This window comes from Hypanus sabinus, chromosome X2 (assembly GCF_030144855.1).
Source record: "Hypanus sabinus isolate sHypSab1 chromosome X2, sHypSab1.hap1, whole genome shotgun sequence".
Classification (NCBI taxonomy): Eukaryota; Metazoa; Chordata; class Chondrichthyes; order Myliobatiformes; family Dasyatidae; genus Hypanus; species Hypanus sabinus.
Window position 1 is genome coordinate 9,148,446 of NC_082739.1, and position 20,566 is coordinate 9,169,011.

The window sequence follows — 20,566 nt, forward strand, 5'->3', positions numbered from 1 at the left end:
GCAGTGTTTGCTAACTGATGAAAGGTATTTCAATACTTCATCTTAAATCTGGCATCAAGCTAATGTTTATCAAGCACATTGATCTGGTGCTCAATGCTTTGAACAGACAGTAGTAAGCCTGAAGTGTTCGTGAAGCCCTGGCAAACACTGTCTCTGCAAAATCTTCCAAATACATTGGCAGGATAGGTGAACTAATGTCAGAACCCTTCCCTAGACCAGTATTCTCGGCAACAGCACTTCTAAAAAGTCCAATCACTTAGAGCAGGCAGACCACATTTTATGCGTGACTGACTTCAGATTCTAGGAAGAATGCAAAACATCTATCTGCCTATTTTATTGAGCACGTGATGTCCCACCTGTGGCTGCGTTGGTGTACTCCACATTGCATTTTTGACTACTTAAGAATCCACAGAACTGAAGTAGAAACAAGTCATTCTTTACTCTGTGGGACTCCCCAACAATTTACAGATCAATGAATTCAGATAAGCACTCCAGTAAATACTGTATCTCTGTGTAAATTAACTCTTTTCTCTGGTCAAGCATATCTTTGTTTTGATATTTCTCTTATTTGAACAATAACCTGATATTTCAAAAGTTAAATACATCAGGTGCTCTAAGTGTGATTTCAAACAATGAAAATTCAGTGTTCAATCTTGTATGTTCGTGTCCCCCACACCTTGGCCTTTCAATAGAGTTCTTTGTGAAGCAGTGCTTTCCTGCAATGTCTCCTGAAAAACCATACACTAAAAATTTCATTTTTCCCCTTTGCAAGATCAATTGTCATTTATGCTCGCAGGGTGGAATAACTTTAAAACTATAACATGTACACTGCAATAAATGGTTCTGGCAATTCTGTATATTGAAACTAAAGCATATGAAGTTCTATCAGCAAACACAAGGAAATCTGCAGATGCTGGAAATTCAAGCAACACACACAAAGTGCTGGTGGAACACAGCAGGTCAGGCAGCATCTATAAGGAGAAACACTGTCGATGTTTCGGGCCAAGAACCTGTTGTTTCTCCCTATAGATGCTGCCTGGCCTGCTGTGTTCCACCAGCATTTTGTGTGTGTTGCTTGCAGTTCTATCAGTCCATTTGCAAAGAAGTTCAATACTACAAAAATGGCATTGAGAAATTTTTATTCATAATACATCTTTCAGATATGATTAACTCTGGGTCTTGATGTTCATTCTGCCTGCAAGTTTGTATTACTAACAATTAGAATAAATCCCAATGGCTCTTAATTTTGTTATCCAAAATTTCTTTTATAATTTGCAAAAAAGCCAATTTTAGCTCCAGGAAGCCATCCATACATTGCATAATTTATCCTATTTATGATTTTTTAAATGCAAAAAGTATGTTGTATTCTAAAGTTTAGTCACAAAGTATTGTTGGCTAATGACAAGATTTTATTGCACAAATAATACCGAAGAGGTTAGGAGATTGTTAAACACTGTACGTAGCATCTTAGTAATTATAAAATTAATGGGTATTCTTGTTTGCTAAATTTATACTGATCTGTTTTTCCTGTTTACTCAGTTTCTTTTTGCAGACACAAAAAATCATTGCTTGTGGATCACTTTGAACTTCTGCCTTACAATCCAGCACGTTCCTATTCCTTTCAGTCCAACAGATCTTCTCCTGCACAGCACAAATCCCAGTCTTGTTCTTGGTTATGATAGCTCTCATCCAAACAAACAGGTATTATTTATTTGTCTCAGCCTTGCTCTATGTGGGAAATGATTGAAGAAAATTAATGAATAGTTATGGTCACCTCACTACAGGAAGGATGTGGATACTGTTGAGAGAGTCCAGAGGAGATTCGCAAGGATGTTGCCTGGATTGGAGGGTGTATCTTTTGAGAATAGGTTGCGTGAACTTGGCCTTTTCTCCTTCGAGTGACAGAGGATGAGAGGTGACCTTATAGAGGTGTATAAGATGATGAGGGGCATTGATTGTGTGGATAGCCAGAGGCTTTTTTCCCTTTGGCTGAAATGGGTAACATGAGGACTTGGAAATGGATACTGAGGGAATGTCAGGATTAAGTTTTTCACACAGTGGTGGTTGCATGGAATGCGCTGGCAGTGGCAGTGGAAGTGGATACAATGGGGTCTTTTAAGAGCTTAAAAAAATAGAGAGCTATGTGCTAGGGAAATTCTAGGCAGTTCCTAGAATAGGTTACATGGTCGGCACTACATTATAGGCCGAAGGGCTTGTAATGTGCTGTAGATTTCTATGTTCTAACAATTGTGTTAATTCTTGGGAGAATGCTACTTTGAGGCTGCCAAAGCCAAAAGTAAGAATGTTTATTTGTTTAGGAGATCTTGTGCTTTATTGAAGAATTTATAGGCATTATGTATAAAACATGTTATTTTGTGCAAGAAAATAGATTCCTTTTTAAATGCTTGTGTAGGAACAAAAGGAATCTCTTTATAAATTGTAGTTTCCCTGTAGAAAATAAAAATCATTAGTTGTGTCTTAATATCTATTGGTCAACCTGCTAACTAAAAAGAGCCCACGTTAAAGCAAACATTAAGACTCTTAACTCTTGCTATGGCTTGTATCATGGCAATTTCAATTGCATGGAATGCATGGCTGCATTCAGTAACTTAATTTATTATTGCGGCAAGTGCTAAGGCCAGGCTGCTGTGTATGATGGTAGCAATGGCCAAAATTGTGCAGAATGTGCACAATTATTACAAGAGCTCTTCAGAACCACAAGATGTGCAATCTTTCTATGTATGTCTTTATTTGCAATACTCCACCTTAAAAAGGTGCTTTTCCATAATTTTAATCAATTACTTTACCTAACTTGCCAGTTGGCATCAGGCACCATGGTAGTTAACATGATGCAGTTAACATGATGCTATTACAGCTCGGGGCTTCAGAGTTTAATGCTGATGTCCTCTGTAAACAAATTTGTATGTTTATTGTCCTGTACGCGGTGGTTTACACCAGGTGCTTTGATTTCCTCTGATAGTCCAAAGACATACCGGTCATTGTAACTTGTTCTGTGATTAGGCAAGGGTTAAAATCAATGGGTTGCTGCGAGGTGTGATTTGATGGGCTGGATGGACCTGTTCCACTCCGTATCTCTAAATAAATACTTGGAGCATCACTTTTTTTTAATGCACGTTGGTGGCCTTACTCAAAGGAATTCCGCAAATGTTAGGCAAACACCCTCCTCAGCTTGGGTTGTTGCAGATACCACTGAACTTGGTAATGTGTCTAGGAGAGACCGCAGGGTCAGTTGTGCTTGCACTGCACAAGTGAACAAGTCCTGATAGTGCTTCAAACATACTCTAGTAGCTCTTAATGAATCTACTGGCTGTCGACAAGCATGATTCAGTGTAATCTTTTGATTTTTGAAGTGTTTCAAATTAAATGCCATTGTATCTTCTCTAGGTTGCTGTCTGAAACAAAAACTTAACTTATTTTAGTGGAGCAATAATGAATATTTAGTGCCCTTAACAGGAGCATACCCTCCAGTTGTTTAATTTGTCTTCCTTGTTAGTTTTTCCCAGGTAGGGCTTAAAATTTAATTTCCCTGTATCTTTGGTATTTGGAGACTGCAAGAGGAATTTTACAGGTGGTATTTTCTTTCAGTTGGATGAATCTATTCCGGATCCTGCAGTGTGTACTTTGGTATGACCTTTCCAAAGAAAAGTTTTTTTTATCTTGCAGCTTTGGAAATCTGATGACTTTGGACAAACATGGATCTTGATTCAGGAGCATGTGAAATCGTTCCACTGGTATGTATAATTATGTAGTTTTTAAAATGTAAATTTGTCTAATTTGGAATTTTTTTAAAAAGTACTGCACATACTCTCAGATTTCATTGTTGGATTGGAAGGGCCGGTTAGTGCATGTACATTGAAGTCCTTGTAATTTGTGTGCCTGGAATTGACTTTCACAGAGTAGGTTCATGTACTGTTTTAGGTTCTCTGAGCAAGCTTTATTAAATGGTTTCTAGCTCCTTTGTAGAATTGTGCATCTTGAAATTTGTTAAGTCTGTTGGAATGATTGACTATTTTCATTCCCATATTTCTGCTGATTCAGTGACATAATAGAGTAGATTGGCTTGTTGGGAGGAAAAGTGGAATAGCTTGCATTAGATTGATCTTGGCTGTGGGGAAAATCTTGACTACAAGGCCATCCTACTAAGTGGAAGATTGCCACTTTGGTATAATTCTAAGAACAATTGTTGCATCAATTGGCTATAAAGAATTTCAGAAGTTGCATTTGTACTTGCTCTTTAATTTTGCAGGGGTGTAGAACCATACGACTCTTCTACTACAATTTATGTTGAGCGCCATGAGCCAACAGGTTCCTCTAGCATCATCAAAAGCACAGATCTCTTTCAGACTCAAAACCATGAGATTATTTTGGAAGGAGTAGATGACTTTCAGTTGCAAGGCAAATACATGTTTGCCACAAAAAAAGTGGTGAGTATTCTAATACATATTTCTGTTTTAAGAGAAAGTCAAATAAAAGAAAAGCTTTTGCTGTTTCAATGTATTCAACATTGGTCTTTGAGCCCATGATTTTAAAAACTAGCAAATACCATTTGTTAATTAAGACCCCAGGCTCTCTAGCAGACCCATTGAGAATAGCCAATTGGAAGATAAAAGTACGTGCCAATGTCTTGTTTAGTTTTTTTTTCCCCTTATTGATTTTCTCCACAGTGCAACTGTTCCCTTCAGAGCAGGATATTCCCCTTGTTTGATGAGATGTCATGTGGCTTTGTCTGAACAAATCTCTCCCAGTGTTTTGGTAACTTTGTCGTATCTGGGAAGTTGCTATGAGCTTGGTGGTGGTGGGTGGGGATGGAAGAGTGAATTGGGAAAGAGAAGGGACAGGTGGTCGGATCATGTTGGAGCTGGCGAATATTGCCAAGGATAATACATTGAATGCTGAGGCTGGTGGGGTGGAAAGCAAGTACCTAGGGGTTGGTCAAGTGACATTGTTAGCAAGCTATTAAAGAGAAATTCTTTCCTAAAATTAACAAGTATATGTGAAGCCAAAATATATTGAAAATACAAGGGATAAGTTGGAATCTGAAATTTTTTTCAGAGATCTTATTTTTTCCTTTTTTTCTTTTCATTTCCAGATTTTGAGCTAACCTTTTAATCAAATGTACTTATACAGTTCTGTCTCTACTGGATTTACTGATATAGGTCAGAACTAGGTGATTTCACAATGGGATAAATTGCATGAATCTTATTGCTGCTAATTGGAACAGCCTTCAAAGCTATTCAGTTAGGAAGTTGGCTGTGAGCATCTTGACCTTGTTTCATATGGGGTTAGTAGACGACCCAACAATACCCAAAATTGAGATTATTGTAATTTCACATTTTCATTTGTCCTGGTTTCCTGGTGATTTCTGGGAGGCTTTTATGACTTGTGGAAGCTAGTCATGCTCAGGAGCTAGCCACGGGATGATTTTGAATGTGTTCCGCACCAAATGGTTTGATCTTGAGTTGTGGGACCAGATGGTTAGTTAACTGCTGTGCATTATCTAGCATTGAATATTTAACTTTAGAAGGTACCAATGATATTGTGTAAAGGTTCTATGAATACAGCCCCATGATGTACCAGCCATTGTGTTGATAAGGGTGACGACCACTGACCTGCATATTTGATCAATGTTCTATAAAGTGCTGATGAAATGTCGATACTGTGTGTAACACCAAGTAGTATAACTGCACAAAATGTGACCTTTTTTATTTTTTGTTTTTGTAAGGGAAGATCATTTAGTTCTACTGTATGTACATCATTCATTTTTATTATATTGCACTCTAATATCAATGTTAAGGGAATATTTATGTGTAAGTTTCCTTTTTACAATACCTTTCTTAAATGAGACTGTGTACAGGTTGAATGCTAAGTGTGTCAAATATGGTTTGGAGTGAAGGAAATGTTCATGGTTACTTTCATTTGAAGATGGTTCAGTCAATCACCAGATATAATTCAGAATTTTTATTTTAAGTGCATTTGGTTCCAGAAACTGACTCCAACCTGATCGTTGCGGCATGGCATGGCATGATGCCAGACATTCTCAATGCAAACGCTTCAAGTGGTAGAGCTTGAACAAGCCTTACCCACTGACTTGTTTTGTAGGTGGTTAAGCTGGTCTTTATGCTGAGCTGGCTGTCAACAGCTTGAATGTTTGTCAACTTCTCTGATATTAAAAATTTATTTAAAAGCATGAGAGAAAAAATCAATCAGCTTAGGCTCTGAAATGTAATCTTTTGAAATTAACTGAAATGTGCGTGTGTCCCCCCCCCCCCCTTGGAGTTAGCTCTCCATTGAAGTGAATTATTGAATTTGCAGTAAGTTGATGCAGAATTGCCTGCACTTCTGTGAAATCAATGTTGTTTTACATAAGCAAGTATACAAATGAAAGGGACACAACAAAGCATTAGAAAGAAGACTAATTTTTTCTTCAAGAATAAATATTAAATTAAGTACAGGAGTTCATCCCACACGATGATGGCATTGCTTTTTTTAAACCTGCTATTATTTCTGATTTTTTTCTCTCTTTCTCTCTTTGGCGCCTATTAAGATGGTGAGCCATGCAGTTCAAGTCAAAAAGATTTAAGCTGCCCCAGTGTAATAGTGAATCTTTCCAGTAGCATTGCTTCATGATACTGCAAAAAAAAAAGGTACAAAATTAGCTTCCAATGTATGTCTTTTCAGTTTGAGAATTTATTCAGGTGAGTTGATGCACTCCAGGGCACTGAAATCCTCTTCCTTCCTCCTCCTCTGGCTGTCTCTTTTGAGATTAAGGATGACTTCTGTTGCAATCCTGTTATGAAGACCTGAGATGCTCAGTATCTTCCCAGATGTTTCTTCATCTTGGGAAGTTTATAAGTTTGTGATCCTGAACAGCAAATTGAGGATATATCTGATACATTCTTGAAGCTTTTTCTCTCCTGATGAAACTTTGGTTTAGGAGTTCTTTCTCAGGCATAAAGATTGTGGCCTGTCAATCAATATGTGCGCCATTGCTGCAGTTTGGGAGGTGACACTGACTTGATTCCCTTCTATCCTACCTGTGGGTTTGAAGAATCTTACCAAGTGAGTTGGAAATCTGCCGAAGTGGTGCCAAAGATGAGGAAGGATTTTGTTGTTTGTTCATTAGCAGACCGTTCAGTAACATTTGTTTTCTGTGCTAATTTAACTGGAGGTGAATGTTGCTCAAGGCTTTTTTTTGTTATTGTCATTGTCCTCATCAAATGCATCCATAAAATTCAAAGTGCATGTACATCACCATATGCAGCCCTGAGAATAGTTTCATTTTTGTGGGCATACTCTGTAAATTCAAGAACCATAATAGAATCAATGAAGGACTGTATCCAACAGGGTGAACGAACAACCAATTGCAAAAGTCAATATGCTGTGCAAATACAAAAAAGTAATAATAAATAAGCAATAAATATTGAGAACATGAGATGAGTACTTGAAAGAATCCATGGGTTGTGGGAACAGTTTAGTGATGGGGCAAGTGAAGTTATCCTCACTGGTTCAAGAACCTGATGGTTGAGGGGTAATAACTGTTCCTGAACCTGGTGGTGAACCCGAGGCTTCTGTACCACCTTCATGATGACAGCAATATCAAGAGAACATGACCTGTGTGACGGTGGGTCCAGGATGATGGATGCTGCTTTCCTGCAACAGTGCTCCATGTAGATCTGTTCACCCACCACTTGTAGGATTTTCCATTCAAGGGCATTGGTGCTTCCCTAGCAGGCTGTAATATACTCTTCACCACACATCTATAGGAGTCTGTTGAAGTTTTGGATGTCATGCTGAATCTTTGCAAACTTCTAAGGCAGTAGAGTCGCTGCTGTGCTTTCTTTGTAATTGTGCATATGTGCTGGGCCCAGGAAAGGCCCTCTGAAATGATAACACCAAAAAATTCAAAGTTGCTGATCCTCTCCACCTGTGATTTTCCCTGATGAGGACCTGCTCGCGGACCTCTTGTTTCTTCCTCCTGAAGTCAGTAATCAACTGCTGGGTCTTGCTGACCTTTAGTAAGAGATCGTTGTTGTGGCACCACTCAGCCAGATTTTCAATCTCCCTCCAATATGCTGATTGGTTGCCACCTTTTGATTTTGCTATCAGCCATAGTGTCGTTAAAAAAACTTGAATATGGCATTGGAGTTGTGCGTAGCCATAAATGTAAAGCGAGTAGAGTAGGGGGCTAAGCACACAGTCTTGTGGTGCACATATTCTGATGGATTGTGGAGGTGTTGCTGTTGCCAATTCAAGCTGACTGGGGCCTGCAAGTGAGGAAAGAGAGGAAGTGAACGAAAGTGTTGTAGGGTTTCTTATTAATAAAACAAATTGAGTTACTGGATGTCAAATTTGTTTTAATTTGGTTCCTTGTGTTTTTCATGAATTTCATGAAGGTTATAGTTGATATTAGGCACAATTGTTTCGAAATGGTTGATTTTAATTTTCAAAGCAATTTATTTTGCAAGAGGCTCCAACAGAAAATGTCTCAATCTTCCAGTTTTTAAAAAAAAAATAGTTAAAAGCTGTATTGACAAAATCCTCTTGATAGATTTCCTGCTTCCCAGATCTGATGTGTGAATGTGTATTGTAATTGTTACCATGAAATGTGCTATTCATCAGATGGCAGTTGAATGAGGAACATTTGTACCCATTAGTGTAGAAAACTATTAAATTTTCTTATTGGGTGATTTAAAGCCAGATATTTTGTACTGTTGACCTAATCATAGTTTTTCTTATCAAATATTTATTGAACAAGGAAAAGGTATTGTGCAGTTAACTCTTAATGAAAGGAAGATTTGACTTGTACCACCCTTTCTGGATGTTTGTTGTAGCCATTATTATGCTTCTGCTTCATTAATGATGCTTGTTTAGGTGCTTACCCAAACTATGGTACATATTTGCTTTGCAGAGCTATCCTGAGAGGTATTTATTTTTAGACTCAATCTGTTAAAGCTTTATATAAAGCATGTCCTTATTTCTTTATTTTAAGTAATAAACCATGATGACAGGAACTAGACTCAAGGTGTTATTGAGCTTGGTGAGATGGGGGAAATAAATTGGCCTGTGCATAGACTTCAGCACATATGAGTGATCTTAATTGACAAAAACTCGTACCATACTCTCAAAATAAGCAGTCTCTATGGCTGATTTTTTTTTTGCTGGTCTGATTTTTTTTAAGAAAGGTGCCTTTTGAATGGAAAGCTCTCTATTCTTAGGGTGGGGATAGTGGAGAAGATGTAAGAATGTGTATGCAGGTCATCAGAACTTGTGCCTGGAGAGGGTCTTTTAATTTTATTTCCTTTTACTTTTTTTTTTAGTTAGCTCTTTTACATCCTAACGGGGTGGGGTGGGGGGGGGGGAGATGCATACTCAAATTCTGGTAGCTGAACCAAAAATGTGACCAAAGACATGACTTGCCTCACCATTAGAATCATGAAAGTTTATGACATAAGAGGCTATTTGGCTATTGTGTCTACCATATGAAAAAGATCTAGTCAGCCTAATCACACCATTTTACAATTTGTCTGTAATCGTGCAGGTCCTTAAGTAGACAATAAGGTGTTTTTAAACCTGTGGACTTGTGACTAGTCAATATTTTGGGTAGTGAGTCACTGTTGGGTTAATTTGGGGGAAAAAAACATCTAGTCTTTAAATCTACACTGATTTAGAGGTATACATTTACACTGGAATCTAGCTTGCTATTGTTCCATAGAACACTGATTCTTGGTGTGTCTTTGTCTTCCAGTCCAAATACCCTCAAGTACATACCACTTGTCTATAATTTTTTTTCTTAACCTACTGTCTTTGACCTGTTCTGATGTACCAGGAATCTAGTAGGAATGCAACACCTTTGTGGGTGCTCCTCTGGCAATGTATTGTCCTGCAGCTCAATGTGGACATATTGCCTCTGAAGGCTGGTACTAGGTGGCTGAGCAACCACTTAGTGTTGAGATGTTAGGTACAGGGCCTACACTTTGACTGCCATGATGAATTCTGGTCTCTATTGTGGATTAACTGTGAATAGTTCCTTGGTCCTGCATCTCAGCTGTGAATAGCTGTAACAGCAGCTTTTAAGACAATACAACGTAGGAGCAGAATTAGGCCATTTGGCCCATTGAGCCTCTCTACCATTCCATCATGGCTGATCCATCATCCCTCTCAATCTCATTCTCCTGTTTTCTCCTTGTAACCTTTGAAACCTTTATTAATAAAGAACCTGTCATTCTCTACTTTAATTATACCCAATGACTTACCTCCACAGCTGTGTCCATGTCAATAAATTCCAGATTCACCACTCTCTGGCTAAAGAAATGCTTTCTCATCTCCATTCTAATGAGATGTCCTTCTATTCTGAGGCTATGCCCTCTGGTGCTAGACTCGCCCAGTATTGGAAGCATTCTCTCCATGTCCACTCAATCTAAGCCTTTCAGTATTTGATCGGTTTAAATGAGATCCTTACCATGTTTTAATAAACACCTGTGGGTTCAGGCCCAGAACCATCAGAAGATCCTTTTACGTAAACTCTAGTGAGAAGTTCATTTCTGAGTTTGCAGTAGGTTCTTATTTAAGTAGTGTCAGCAATATAGAAGATTGGTTTGCGTCAGGTTCCTGGCACAACAGTGCTGTTAGTAACGCATCACTGCATACGTGATGTTAGCCGATTCCATTAGTGCTTTTGTTCAGAGGAGCAAATCCTGTGCATTCAGCGAGTAAGAAAATGCTTGCTCCCCCTAGGGTTTTAGCATTGTTCTATTTACTCTATCTAGATTCTTAAGAATTGTATGTGCTTCACTGCATATTGCCCTCCTTTGTTGCAGGGAAAACAACCCATGCTGTTCAATCGTTAGTTGTAACTCAAATTTTCAATTCTGGCAAAATTCTTGATCATTTGCAGCAATCCTCATATACAATTGTATCCTATACAGTGCTAATAAGAATTGTTTACATTTGTTGTCTTCTCTGGCAGTTCCTTGGGATTGGAAATGACTTGTTTCCTCTGCAGTTCTGAGGAAACTTTAGGTCAATAACCCAGTCCTCATTGGGGCAGATCAGAGGTGGAGAGGTTCAGCAACTTTAAATTCCTCTATTATCATTTCAGAGGATCTGTCCTGGGTCCAGCACACAAGTGCCATTACAAAGAAAACACAACAGTGCCTCTACTTTCTTTAGCGGTTTCTGGAAAATTTGGCATGACGCCTAAAACTTTTGACAAACTTCTATAGATGTGTGGTGAAGAGTATATTGACTGGTTGCATCATGGTCTGGTATGGAAACACCAATGCCCTCGAACAGAAAATTTGTAGTAGATAGTAAATACAGTCCAGTCCATCACGGGTATAGCTCTGATCACCATTGAGCACATCTGCATGGAGCGCTGCCACCGGAAAATAGCATCCATCATCGTGGATCCCCACTGCCCAGGCCATGCTCTCTTCTCACTGCTGCCATCAGAACAAATGTACAGAAACCTCAGGACCCACACCAACAGGTTCAGGAACTGTCGGACTCTCGAACCAGTGAGGATAACTTCACTTGCCCCATCATTGTACTGTTCCCACAATCTATGGATTCACTTTCAAGGACTCTTCATCTCATGTTCTTAATATGATTGGTATTTCTTTTTTCTTTCGTATTTGCACAGGTTGTTGTCTTTTGTATATTGGTTGTTTGTCCAGCCTGTTGTGTGCGGTCTTCCACAGATTCTAATACATTTCTTGGATTCACTTAGTATGCCCACACGAAATGAATCTCGGGGTTGTATATGATATATATGTACTTACTTTGAACTCAGCAAGTTGGGGAACCTTGTGCAGGGTAAAAAGTCTTAGCCACGCATGGGACAGGTGGGTTCTTGATGTGGTGAGTAGGTTGGTGGTAGTTTGGGAGGTGCAGTGCTGCCTGAAGGTGTTTAACTACCTTTTATCCTCCTGTCCAGCTTGGTTTTGGACTTGCAGACATTCTTTGAGGTACAACTGCTTCTTTGCACATCTTGGTATCCTGATATGAACTATACCTTTTGCCTTGCTACTGTCCACAAATGCATTTGTGCTTCTCTAGTTTATATTCGCTGCCTTTGAGAAAATCTATATGTACCAAAGGAAAATTATCAAGTTGCTCAGACATGGTTTTCCTTTAATAAATCTGTGTTGACTACTCTTGATTAATCTGTGCTATTTTTTCCCTCGGTCAATTTCAGTGTTCCTGCTGTCAAAATTAAACTACCTGAACCATAATTACTGTTTGATCTTCATTTTCTAACAATGTCAGAAATCTAAACCTCTGGCGTTGTTCCTGTAACCAGGAAGGATCGAAATGATTGTCAAAACTTAAACCAGTTCCTTTTGGTGCTTATAGTTGAAAGAATATTGGATTGAACCATGGAGCAGGGGTCATGGATTTTGTAATAGATAATGAGGTAATTTCAATAAATGACTTTGGGGTTTAAAAAAAATCCCAAGGAAATAATTGATCATTGTTTAATAGCAAAAACCTTTTGTCACAGATAACTGTTTAAGTCAAATGCATGGAATTGTAATAAATTGAGGCTAGAGTTGGTTAAAGTGCACTGGGCAGGTATATTAGCAAGATAATGATAGATTAGCAGTGTAGATATTTAAGGTAGTAACACAGCAAAAAAAATATGTAACTCATTTTAATTGGAAATTTCTGAGGGGGGATGAACCAACTGAGGGCATCCAAGGAAGTTGAGGGTGAAAAAGTTGAAAGAAAAATGCAAAAGGAGAGGGTTAGCGGTAGACCTGAAGACTAAGATAAAATAAAAGCCAATTGAATTTAAGGGGATTGGAGTATCAGAAGTTAGGAAAGCTTCCTGCATCTATACATGGTATCAAATGGATTGCATGTTGAGGAGGAAATAGAAGTTATAATTGGCCTTTTTCTGATCAGCAATCTGTACAAGTAAGCTGCAAAAGGGAGCAGTGTTGAGGCTTCAATATTTATAAATTATTAAAATACCGTAGATTCCGGACTACAGAGCGCACCTGATTAAAAGCCGCACGCTAATTTTAGAAAGAAAATCAATTTTGTACTTGTACAGGCCGCACCGGATTTTAAGCCGCAGGTGTCCCACGTTGTAATATGAGATATTTACACAGAAAGATATTACACGTGAGGATTTTTTAACTTTTAATTAAATCCGTATGGTAACATAAACAAATACAATGCTTTTTTTCAAACAGTGCCTGTAACACAGCTACTTTTAAATATACATACATATCGGTAACACACAAGTTACGTTGCGTATACTTTTACTGAACAGTGCACGAACAACATTCCAACATCTCCTAACGACTGGTAAAAAAAATATATATACTGCAGCCTACCAGGAAAAGTTATTGATCGCCTTCTTCATCTTCCTCCTGCGCACTAAAACCATCAAAGTCCTCTTCTTCAGTGTCCGAATTGAACAACCTCAGGATCTCGTCACTCACTTCAGTCTCTTCGTTGCCGCTCTCACTTGAGTGCACACGGTCCTCTTCATCACGCAGCAGTCCAGCCTTTCGAAACCCGTTGGTGATGGTGGATGTTGTGACACGGCTCCACGCGTTTAGGATCCACTGGCAGACTTGAGTTAAAGATGCTCTTCGCATGCATCCTGTTTTGGTAAAGGATTTCTCTCCGCTCGTCATCCAAGCCTCCCACTCAACGCGCAGCGCCACTTTAAATGCCCAGTTCACGCTGATGTCCAGTGGCTGTAAATACTTCGTGGTGCCCCCAGAAATCACAGCTGGAATTGAGTTTGTACTCTTGATGGCAGCTTTCACTGAATCTGTTATATGGGCCCTCATGCTGTCCATAACGAGCAATGCTTTTTTTCTGTGAAAAAATCCCCCTGGTCGCTTGGCGTAGCACTCTCTCAGCCAATCCTTCATTAGATTCTCCGTTATCCAACCTTTCTTATTGACTTTCACCATGATTTCTTTTGGGAATTTTTCCTTTGGCATTGTCAGCCGCTTAAAAATCACCATCGGTGGAAGCTTTAGTCCGGATGCTGTGCAGCTCAGAACACAAGTAAAATGCGTTCTCTCATGGCCACTTGTTTTCAGTGTGATGGACGAGTCACCTTTTTTATTAACAGTCCGAGTGAGAGGCAGGTCAAACGTCAAAGGTACTTCATCCATATTTATGATATCATCTGGCCCGATGGAATTCTCCGCTATCTTTGAGTGAATGTGCAGAAGTTAGCAAGTTTTTCCTCGTGGTCGGGAGGAAGCTGCTGACACAGAGTCGTGCATACCCTGATGGACAGGTCTTTTCGTCTCATAAATCTAAAACACCACGATGGCCCACCTCTAAAATCTTCGATTTTCATTTTGGTGGCGATTGCTTTAGCCTTCAGTCTGATCTGCACGGTGGAAACACCGCGGCTGCCTGCTCTCTGTGTGTTAACCCAGTCTTCAAGAAAGTTTTCAAGTTCGGGCCATCTGCTATGATTCTCTGAAAGCTTTTGTCGTCTTTTTGCATTGACTCAGTTCTTCACGCTGGCGTCTTCACCGTCTCACCATCGATTCATTTATGCCAAGATTATGTGCAGCAGCTCGATTTCCTTCAACCGCCAGATTGATCGCCTTTAACTTAAAAGCTGCATCATATGCTTTTCTTCGAATGTTTTCCATGTTGATGAGGGTGAGTACAAATGACTGATTTACAATAATTTAATTGTGAAAGTGCGCTTGATTTATCGTACAATTTCATTGGACCTCTGTGAACTACTCATCAATTTTATTGGTCTACTGTTACGAGGCAAAATGTTTTTGGCGGCATGAAAAAAAACATGCATTAGCCGCACCGTAGTATAGGCCGCAGTGTTCAAAGCGTGGGAAAAAAAGTAGCGGCTTATAGTCCGGAATTTTACGGTAGTTGCTAAATTTACTGATGGCGCAGGCAGGTGTAGGAAGCTACATTGTGAAGAGGATGTCAGAGACTCCCAAGGATGTTGGCAAATATCTGGAAAATAGAGCTTAAGATGGGAAACTGAGATTGTTCACTTTGCTAAGAAAAATAAGAGCATGATTTTAGCAGTATTCAATAATCATGCCTCAACAATTGAAAGGGTAGTATACAGGTAATTCAAACTAATGATAATCATTGATATGGAACCGAACACAAAGGTGAGGTTGTTTCAGTTGTCTAGGGTTCAGGCAAAATGGTATCTCGAGCATTGTGAGTATTAAACTTTTTCAAGGAAGAATGTTAGTGCACTGGAACCAGCGCAGGAAGCTTTATAAGATTGATAACTCAGAAGGTATGGGCTCTCTGTTGAGGAAAGGTTGAACAGGCTGGGCTTGAACTTAACGAACTTCAGAACAATGAGAGGTGATTGAATTTTTTTGTCACCCAGAATGAGGTGAGTTCATGGAATTTGAAACACTTCAGAAGATGGCAAAAGTAAAGTCTGAATATTTTTCAAACAAATACATGAATACTTGATAAACAGGTAAAATATGATCAAGGGTGGACAGGAATGTAGAGAATGTTGTGGTCAAATCAGCCAAGAAATTGTTGAAGGATGGACCAGAATTGAAGGGATGGGTAATCCACTGCTATTTCTAAACTGCTTTTTTTTATTTAAAAAGAAAAGCCGTACCTTGCTCTCTGTGCCATTTGCCATTCAAGAGATGTAAATCTGGGAGTTTTTTGTATGGGAATGTTCATCATAAACCTCTTGAATGCTGTGCTTGCTCTGCAAGTTATTGAATTTATTTCCCTGATGATAGTATAGCTATCAGTGAATATGTCGTAATTTGGTTGGGAAAAATTGGACCTGAATCATACAATATCATTGTGTATTTGAAGAAAATTTTGGGGAAATTGACTGTAGAGACGGTCAGCAAGTTCTGTGGCACCCATGTCAGCAGCTACCTCCACATTGCAGGAATCAAGAAAGCAATCAGTTTATTTACTTGGGCATCTGCGAAGATCCATTTTTTCCACATGAATTTCATGTACCATAGAAAGACCATAAGACATAAGAGCAGAATTAGGCCATTCAGCCCATTGAGTCTGCTCCACCATTCCATCTTGGATGATCCCAGATCCCATTCAACCCCATGAGCTGCTTTCTTGCCATATCCTTTGATACCCTGACTGATCAGGAAACTATCAACCTCCGCCTTAAATATACACGCAGACTTGGCCTCCGCTGCAGTCTGTGGCAGAGTATTCCACAGATTCCCTGCACTCTGGCTAAAACATATATCCTCCTTGCCCCTCAATTTTGAGGCTGGGCCCTTTAGTTCTGGATATCCCCATCATAGGAAATATTCTCTCCACATCCACTCTATCTAGTCCTTTCAACATTCGGTAGTTTTCGATGAGACCCCCATGCTGCCTTCTAACTTCCAGTGAGTACAGGCCCAAACTATGTATCCTGATGGTTTGCACCTCAGCCTGCTATGGTAACAGCTCTGCTCTGGACTGACAGAACCCGCAGAGAGTGGGTGACACAGCCCTTCCATCATTCTTGTTACCTCTTTCCGTCCAGTCCATCTTCATGCTGTGTTGTCCATGTAGGCTAATAGTATTGCAAAGGATGCCTGCCACCCTAGCCACTTCCTTTTCTGCCATTCCAGGGGAGATACAGAAGCTTGAAAACCTTGAGATCCAGACTGAGAATAGCTTCTGCCCCACTGCTATCAAACCTCTGAACTAATCACTTATTTCATATCTTCACCCCTCCCCCACCCCCACTTCCTGGTGGTGTTGCCATGTTCTCAGATTCTTGAATTCTTCTCTTGGTTTTCCATTATCGTCACTTTGGTATTCTTTTTGGCATTATTTCAAATTGTACAACAACCTTTGCACAGTTCTGCTGTTTTAGTGCTCATTGCTGTTTTTATTATGTTTGTTATTACTTTGAGCTTCATATGAGCAAGGAATTTTATTGCATCTTGGTGTGTATGACAAAAAACTATTCTGAATCTCATGTATGGCTGTTGTAGGTATGAGTTCAGAATTCCCAGTCACTTCAGAATTTTATTTGTTTATTTTGGTCTGAGGTGATGGCCAGAATAGATTTCTGGACATTTCACTGTTAAGTGCGTATTGGATTTTCCTTTAAAAGTGAGTGATCAAAATATCTGGCAGTTAATGCATTTGTCACATCTGTTAAATGGTGTCAAAAATCTGTGCATAGATTATGTGCAGTTCTCTCTAGATGGGTTTTCATTCATTGATTTTAAATAAAGCCAGCTTTGGCATTACCTCAATTGAATTGCTGCCATCTCTGCTAAATTTTTTGATTGCTTTCTTTGTTTGAGCATTGAAGATTGGAGATATGTCATCATGTTCCACTGTGTGCAGCTTCCATCCTTTTAGCTAATTGCCATTATTGCACTGGGAATAAGTCCAAAACAGATTTAGTAACATCTTTTAAATCAGAAAAGAATTACATTTATATAGTATTTTAATTGCTTCTAACATCTTGAGGTGTTTTACATAAAATGAATTATTTTTAAATGCTCCTGAATCTTGAAAATGATGCATTCAACTACTACTGGCTCAAGCTGATGGACTCAAAGCTAAAACAGGCATTTGTAAAATGGTATGGCTGAAAAGAAATGGGGGAATCTTTAATTCTAGTAATACTGCATTAGGACAAAAAGGAAATTTTTTATTTGCTGGTCTTATCAAGATATCATTGACACTGCAAGGGATCGTTCAACGCGGAGAACCATGATCGCCCAAGTGTGTAACGCGCAAGGCACACGATGAAGAAGATCAATTTAAAATTATTTGTGAAACGTCACTGGATTTTTTTTTTGGCAACATGCGCCACCTGTAAGAGTCACACAAAAAATGCTGGAGGAACTCAGCAGGCCAGGCAGCATCTATGGAAAAGAGTACAGTCGAGACCTTTCGGCAGGACTGTACACTTTTCCATGGATGCTGCCTGGCCTGCTGAGTTCCTCCAGGATTTTGTGTGTTGCTGGGATTTCCAGCATCTGCAGATTTTCTTGTTTCCACTTGTAAGGGTTACATTTTGGCAGGTCATAAGATACCTTTCTTAAAAATTCTTGCCTTGTTAATTTCTTTAATCCATTGGAGGGATCTGAAAATGATACAACTCCAGAAACTTGGAAATTCCTGCAACAAATGGGATCCCCACATTGTGTGTTTATTCTGTGCAGCAAAGCCATTTGCCATCGACCTCCTTGCCATTGGACAATGGACCTTGCTCTGTCAGGGTCATGCAGCGGCTAGTTAGCAGTGGGCACGTCAAATTAACAGAATTCATGCATAGGCACCTTCCATTCCTTGGAACTGGAATGGAAGCAGGTCATCCTCAACATTCAGGGACTGCCCAAGAACAACAACAACTACTTGATTATGGGCTTTTTTCCAAAATAACCAACTCAGATTTCTGATATGGGATGGACAATAAATGGCAACCTCTATCTCCTGTCTCGTATGCTCAATTGAAAATACCACAAACTAGATTAGAATTTTAAATGACTGCTGGTGTTAACTTGTCTTTTAACTTAAGAATGGCTGTAAGTTGTGCTTTCCTGATGAAATTTATAGCCTTGGTATAAATTGACCCTCTCTCACTTTTTGTCCAGGTTTTAATACAGAATTGTGCCAGCTGCTCCAATGCCAAAAACAAGTCGCTGAAACCTCCTTCATTTTAGGCCCTGCAAATTGGAAAAAATACTTAATATATCTAAAAGATTTATCTTTCAAAGCAGTATTGTTGAAAATCTGAGATACCAGGGCCTTTATAAAATGTTAGCACCCTAAAGGGTATAATGCTAAGGACTTAACAGGCTTCCCTGAGAAATACATCGTTTTGTTCTAGATCACTATTATAGTTTGTGTTCTCAGAGTGCCATCTGGTGGTTACTTTATGTGCTTATAGATTCCTTCTTGGCATTATTTTTTTTATTAATTGCATCTGCTTAACATACAATTTTATGAAAGGCATTTTGAGTTTACTGAGAGTAAAATGTGCAATTCTGTCACATTAGCAATGTGTTTTCTGTCATTTAGAAATGTAATGTATAAAACAGAAACAAGATTGCAGCCTTTCAGCTTGTAAACTAACAAAGTTTGAACTACTTTTGATCTCCCCACCTCGGCTTCCTACTCTGTTCAAGATTTTGAAAGCAAAGTTGGGAGCAACCTGTTTGTGGCTTCTGACTTGTGCTTGGCATATTTCACTAGAGCCAGATGTTCTTGTATTGGCTTTCTACAGATGTAAAAAGCCACAGATATAATACACTGTGGTACATTTGTAATGTAGAGGTAATGGAAGCTTTGAGACCAGAGTGCAAAATATCTGAAGCCACCCCCCAAACAATTTTTATGGAGCACATCATAGCCATGCTGGGCCACAAATCCCAGGCAACTTTGTCTATTTTCTTAAGTTATTAGTTGGTAAATTTATTTTGAAATTCATAGATTTGAAAAACTGTTACAACTATTCACTGGTGGAAAAACTGTGCAGTTAATGAGATGTAGACATGTGACTCAGAGTTCCGTAGTGTATGCCTAAGACTTTATGAAGTCAAGCAGCTAGGTTACTCTCTCATAAGTGGCTTTGTGTCTCTAAAATTAGACTGCTTCATACTTTCAGGTTCAATAGATCTCTATTGACTTCTAGTTTGGCACCTGGTGTATTTGTGGACTGCTTTTCATATTGGTACATGTAGAGTGTAATTCTTTTCTGTTGAAACTATGCAGAGTCAATTAGTGCACAGTTACTGTAGCAACAATTCCTCATGGAGTGCAACTTGTTAGGGAGCTTGTGTGCAGCTGGATAGAAAGGGGGAAAAGGGGTGGAAGTAGACAGAGGAGACATTGTAGGTGACTATATTCAGGCAGAATCTTGAAAGGTCTGGCTTAATGCATGTCCATGCTAGCAACAGTGTAAGTGCAGGTCTGATTTGGTGAGGTGCCCTCGTGCTGCTGTCACAACTCCAGTCACAACAGATCAAGCGCACTTTTCTAATTGTAGCCTTTCCTTTTATTAAGGAAAATGATGGTTTCCTCTTGTAGTTCATACATTTTTTCTTTTTCTCATAGCATCTTCTAGGGAGCAGTGACTCATCTGTGGTGCAGTTGTGGGTTTCAAGTGATCGGAAACCAATGAAACGAGCTAATTTCCTCACAAAGCATCGAATAATAGTGAGTAGATGACTATTAAGAACACTAAATGCCTAAGTTCTTCATACCTGTGTTAATCAATGCAATTTCTTCAAGTTTAATGGTCAAGGGAAATTCAGTTGCCTGAAAACACAAGGATATGCTCATTTGCAATCTTTTTTTTAGAAAAATTGTGCTCTGTTTATCATTTTATGCTGTGAACAATGCATTACATCAGTGTTCCATAATGCTAAGTGACTTTTTATTTCACCGCATCATTTTCAACAGAATGTAAATGTATGCTATATTAATAATATTTAGGAGTTCAGGAAATGTCATCCATCTAGCTATAATTGTGCAGTAGATATGCTTTTCATTTTTTTCTTTTGATTTTAAGTAACAATCGTGCAAATTTTGATATGTGAACATACTGTCTTTATAT

General features: G+C 39.0%; 1 protein-coding gene across 1 annotated transcript in view; it reads left to right on the forward strand.

The window, feature by feature from the left end:
* sorl1 (sortilin-related receptor, L(DLR class) A repeats containing) overlaps positions 1-20,566 on the forward strand; it is a 215,176-nt gene that overhangs the window by 55,769 nt on the left and 138,841 nt on the right. Inside the window, exons 4-7 of the mRNA XM_059956940.1 lie at positions 1,540-1,701; positions 3,685-3,752; positions 4,268-4,445; positions 20,065-20,166. Of these exons, the coding sequence (XP_059812923.1) occupies positions 1,540-1,701; positions 3,685-3,752; positions 4,268-4,445; positions 20,065-20,166 (510 nt within the window). The remainder of the gene's footprint in view (positions 1-1,539; positions 1,702-3,684; positions 3,753-4,267; positions 4,446-20,064; positions 20,167-20,566) is intronic.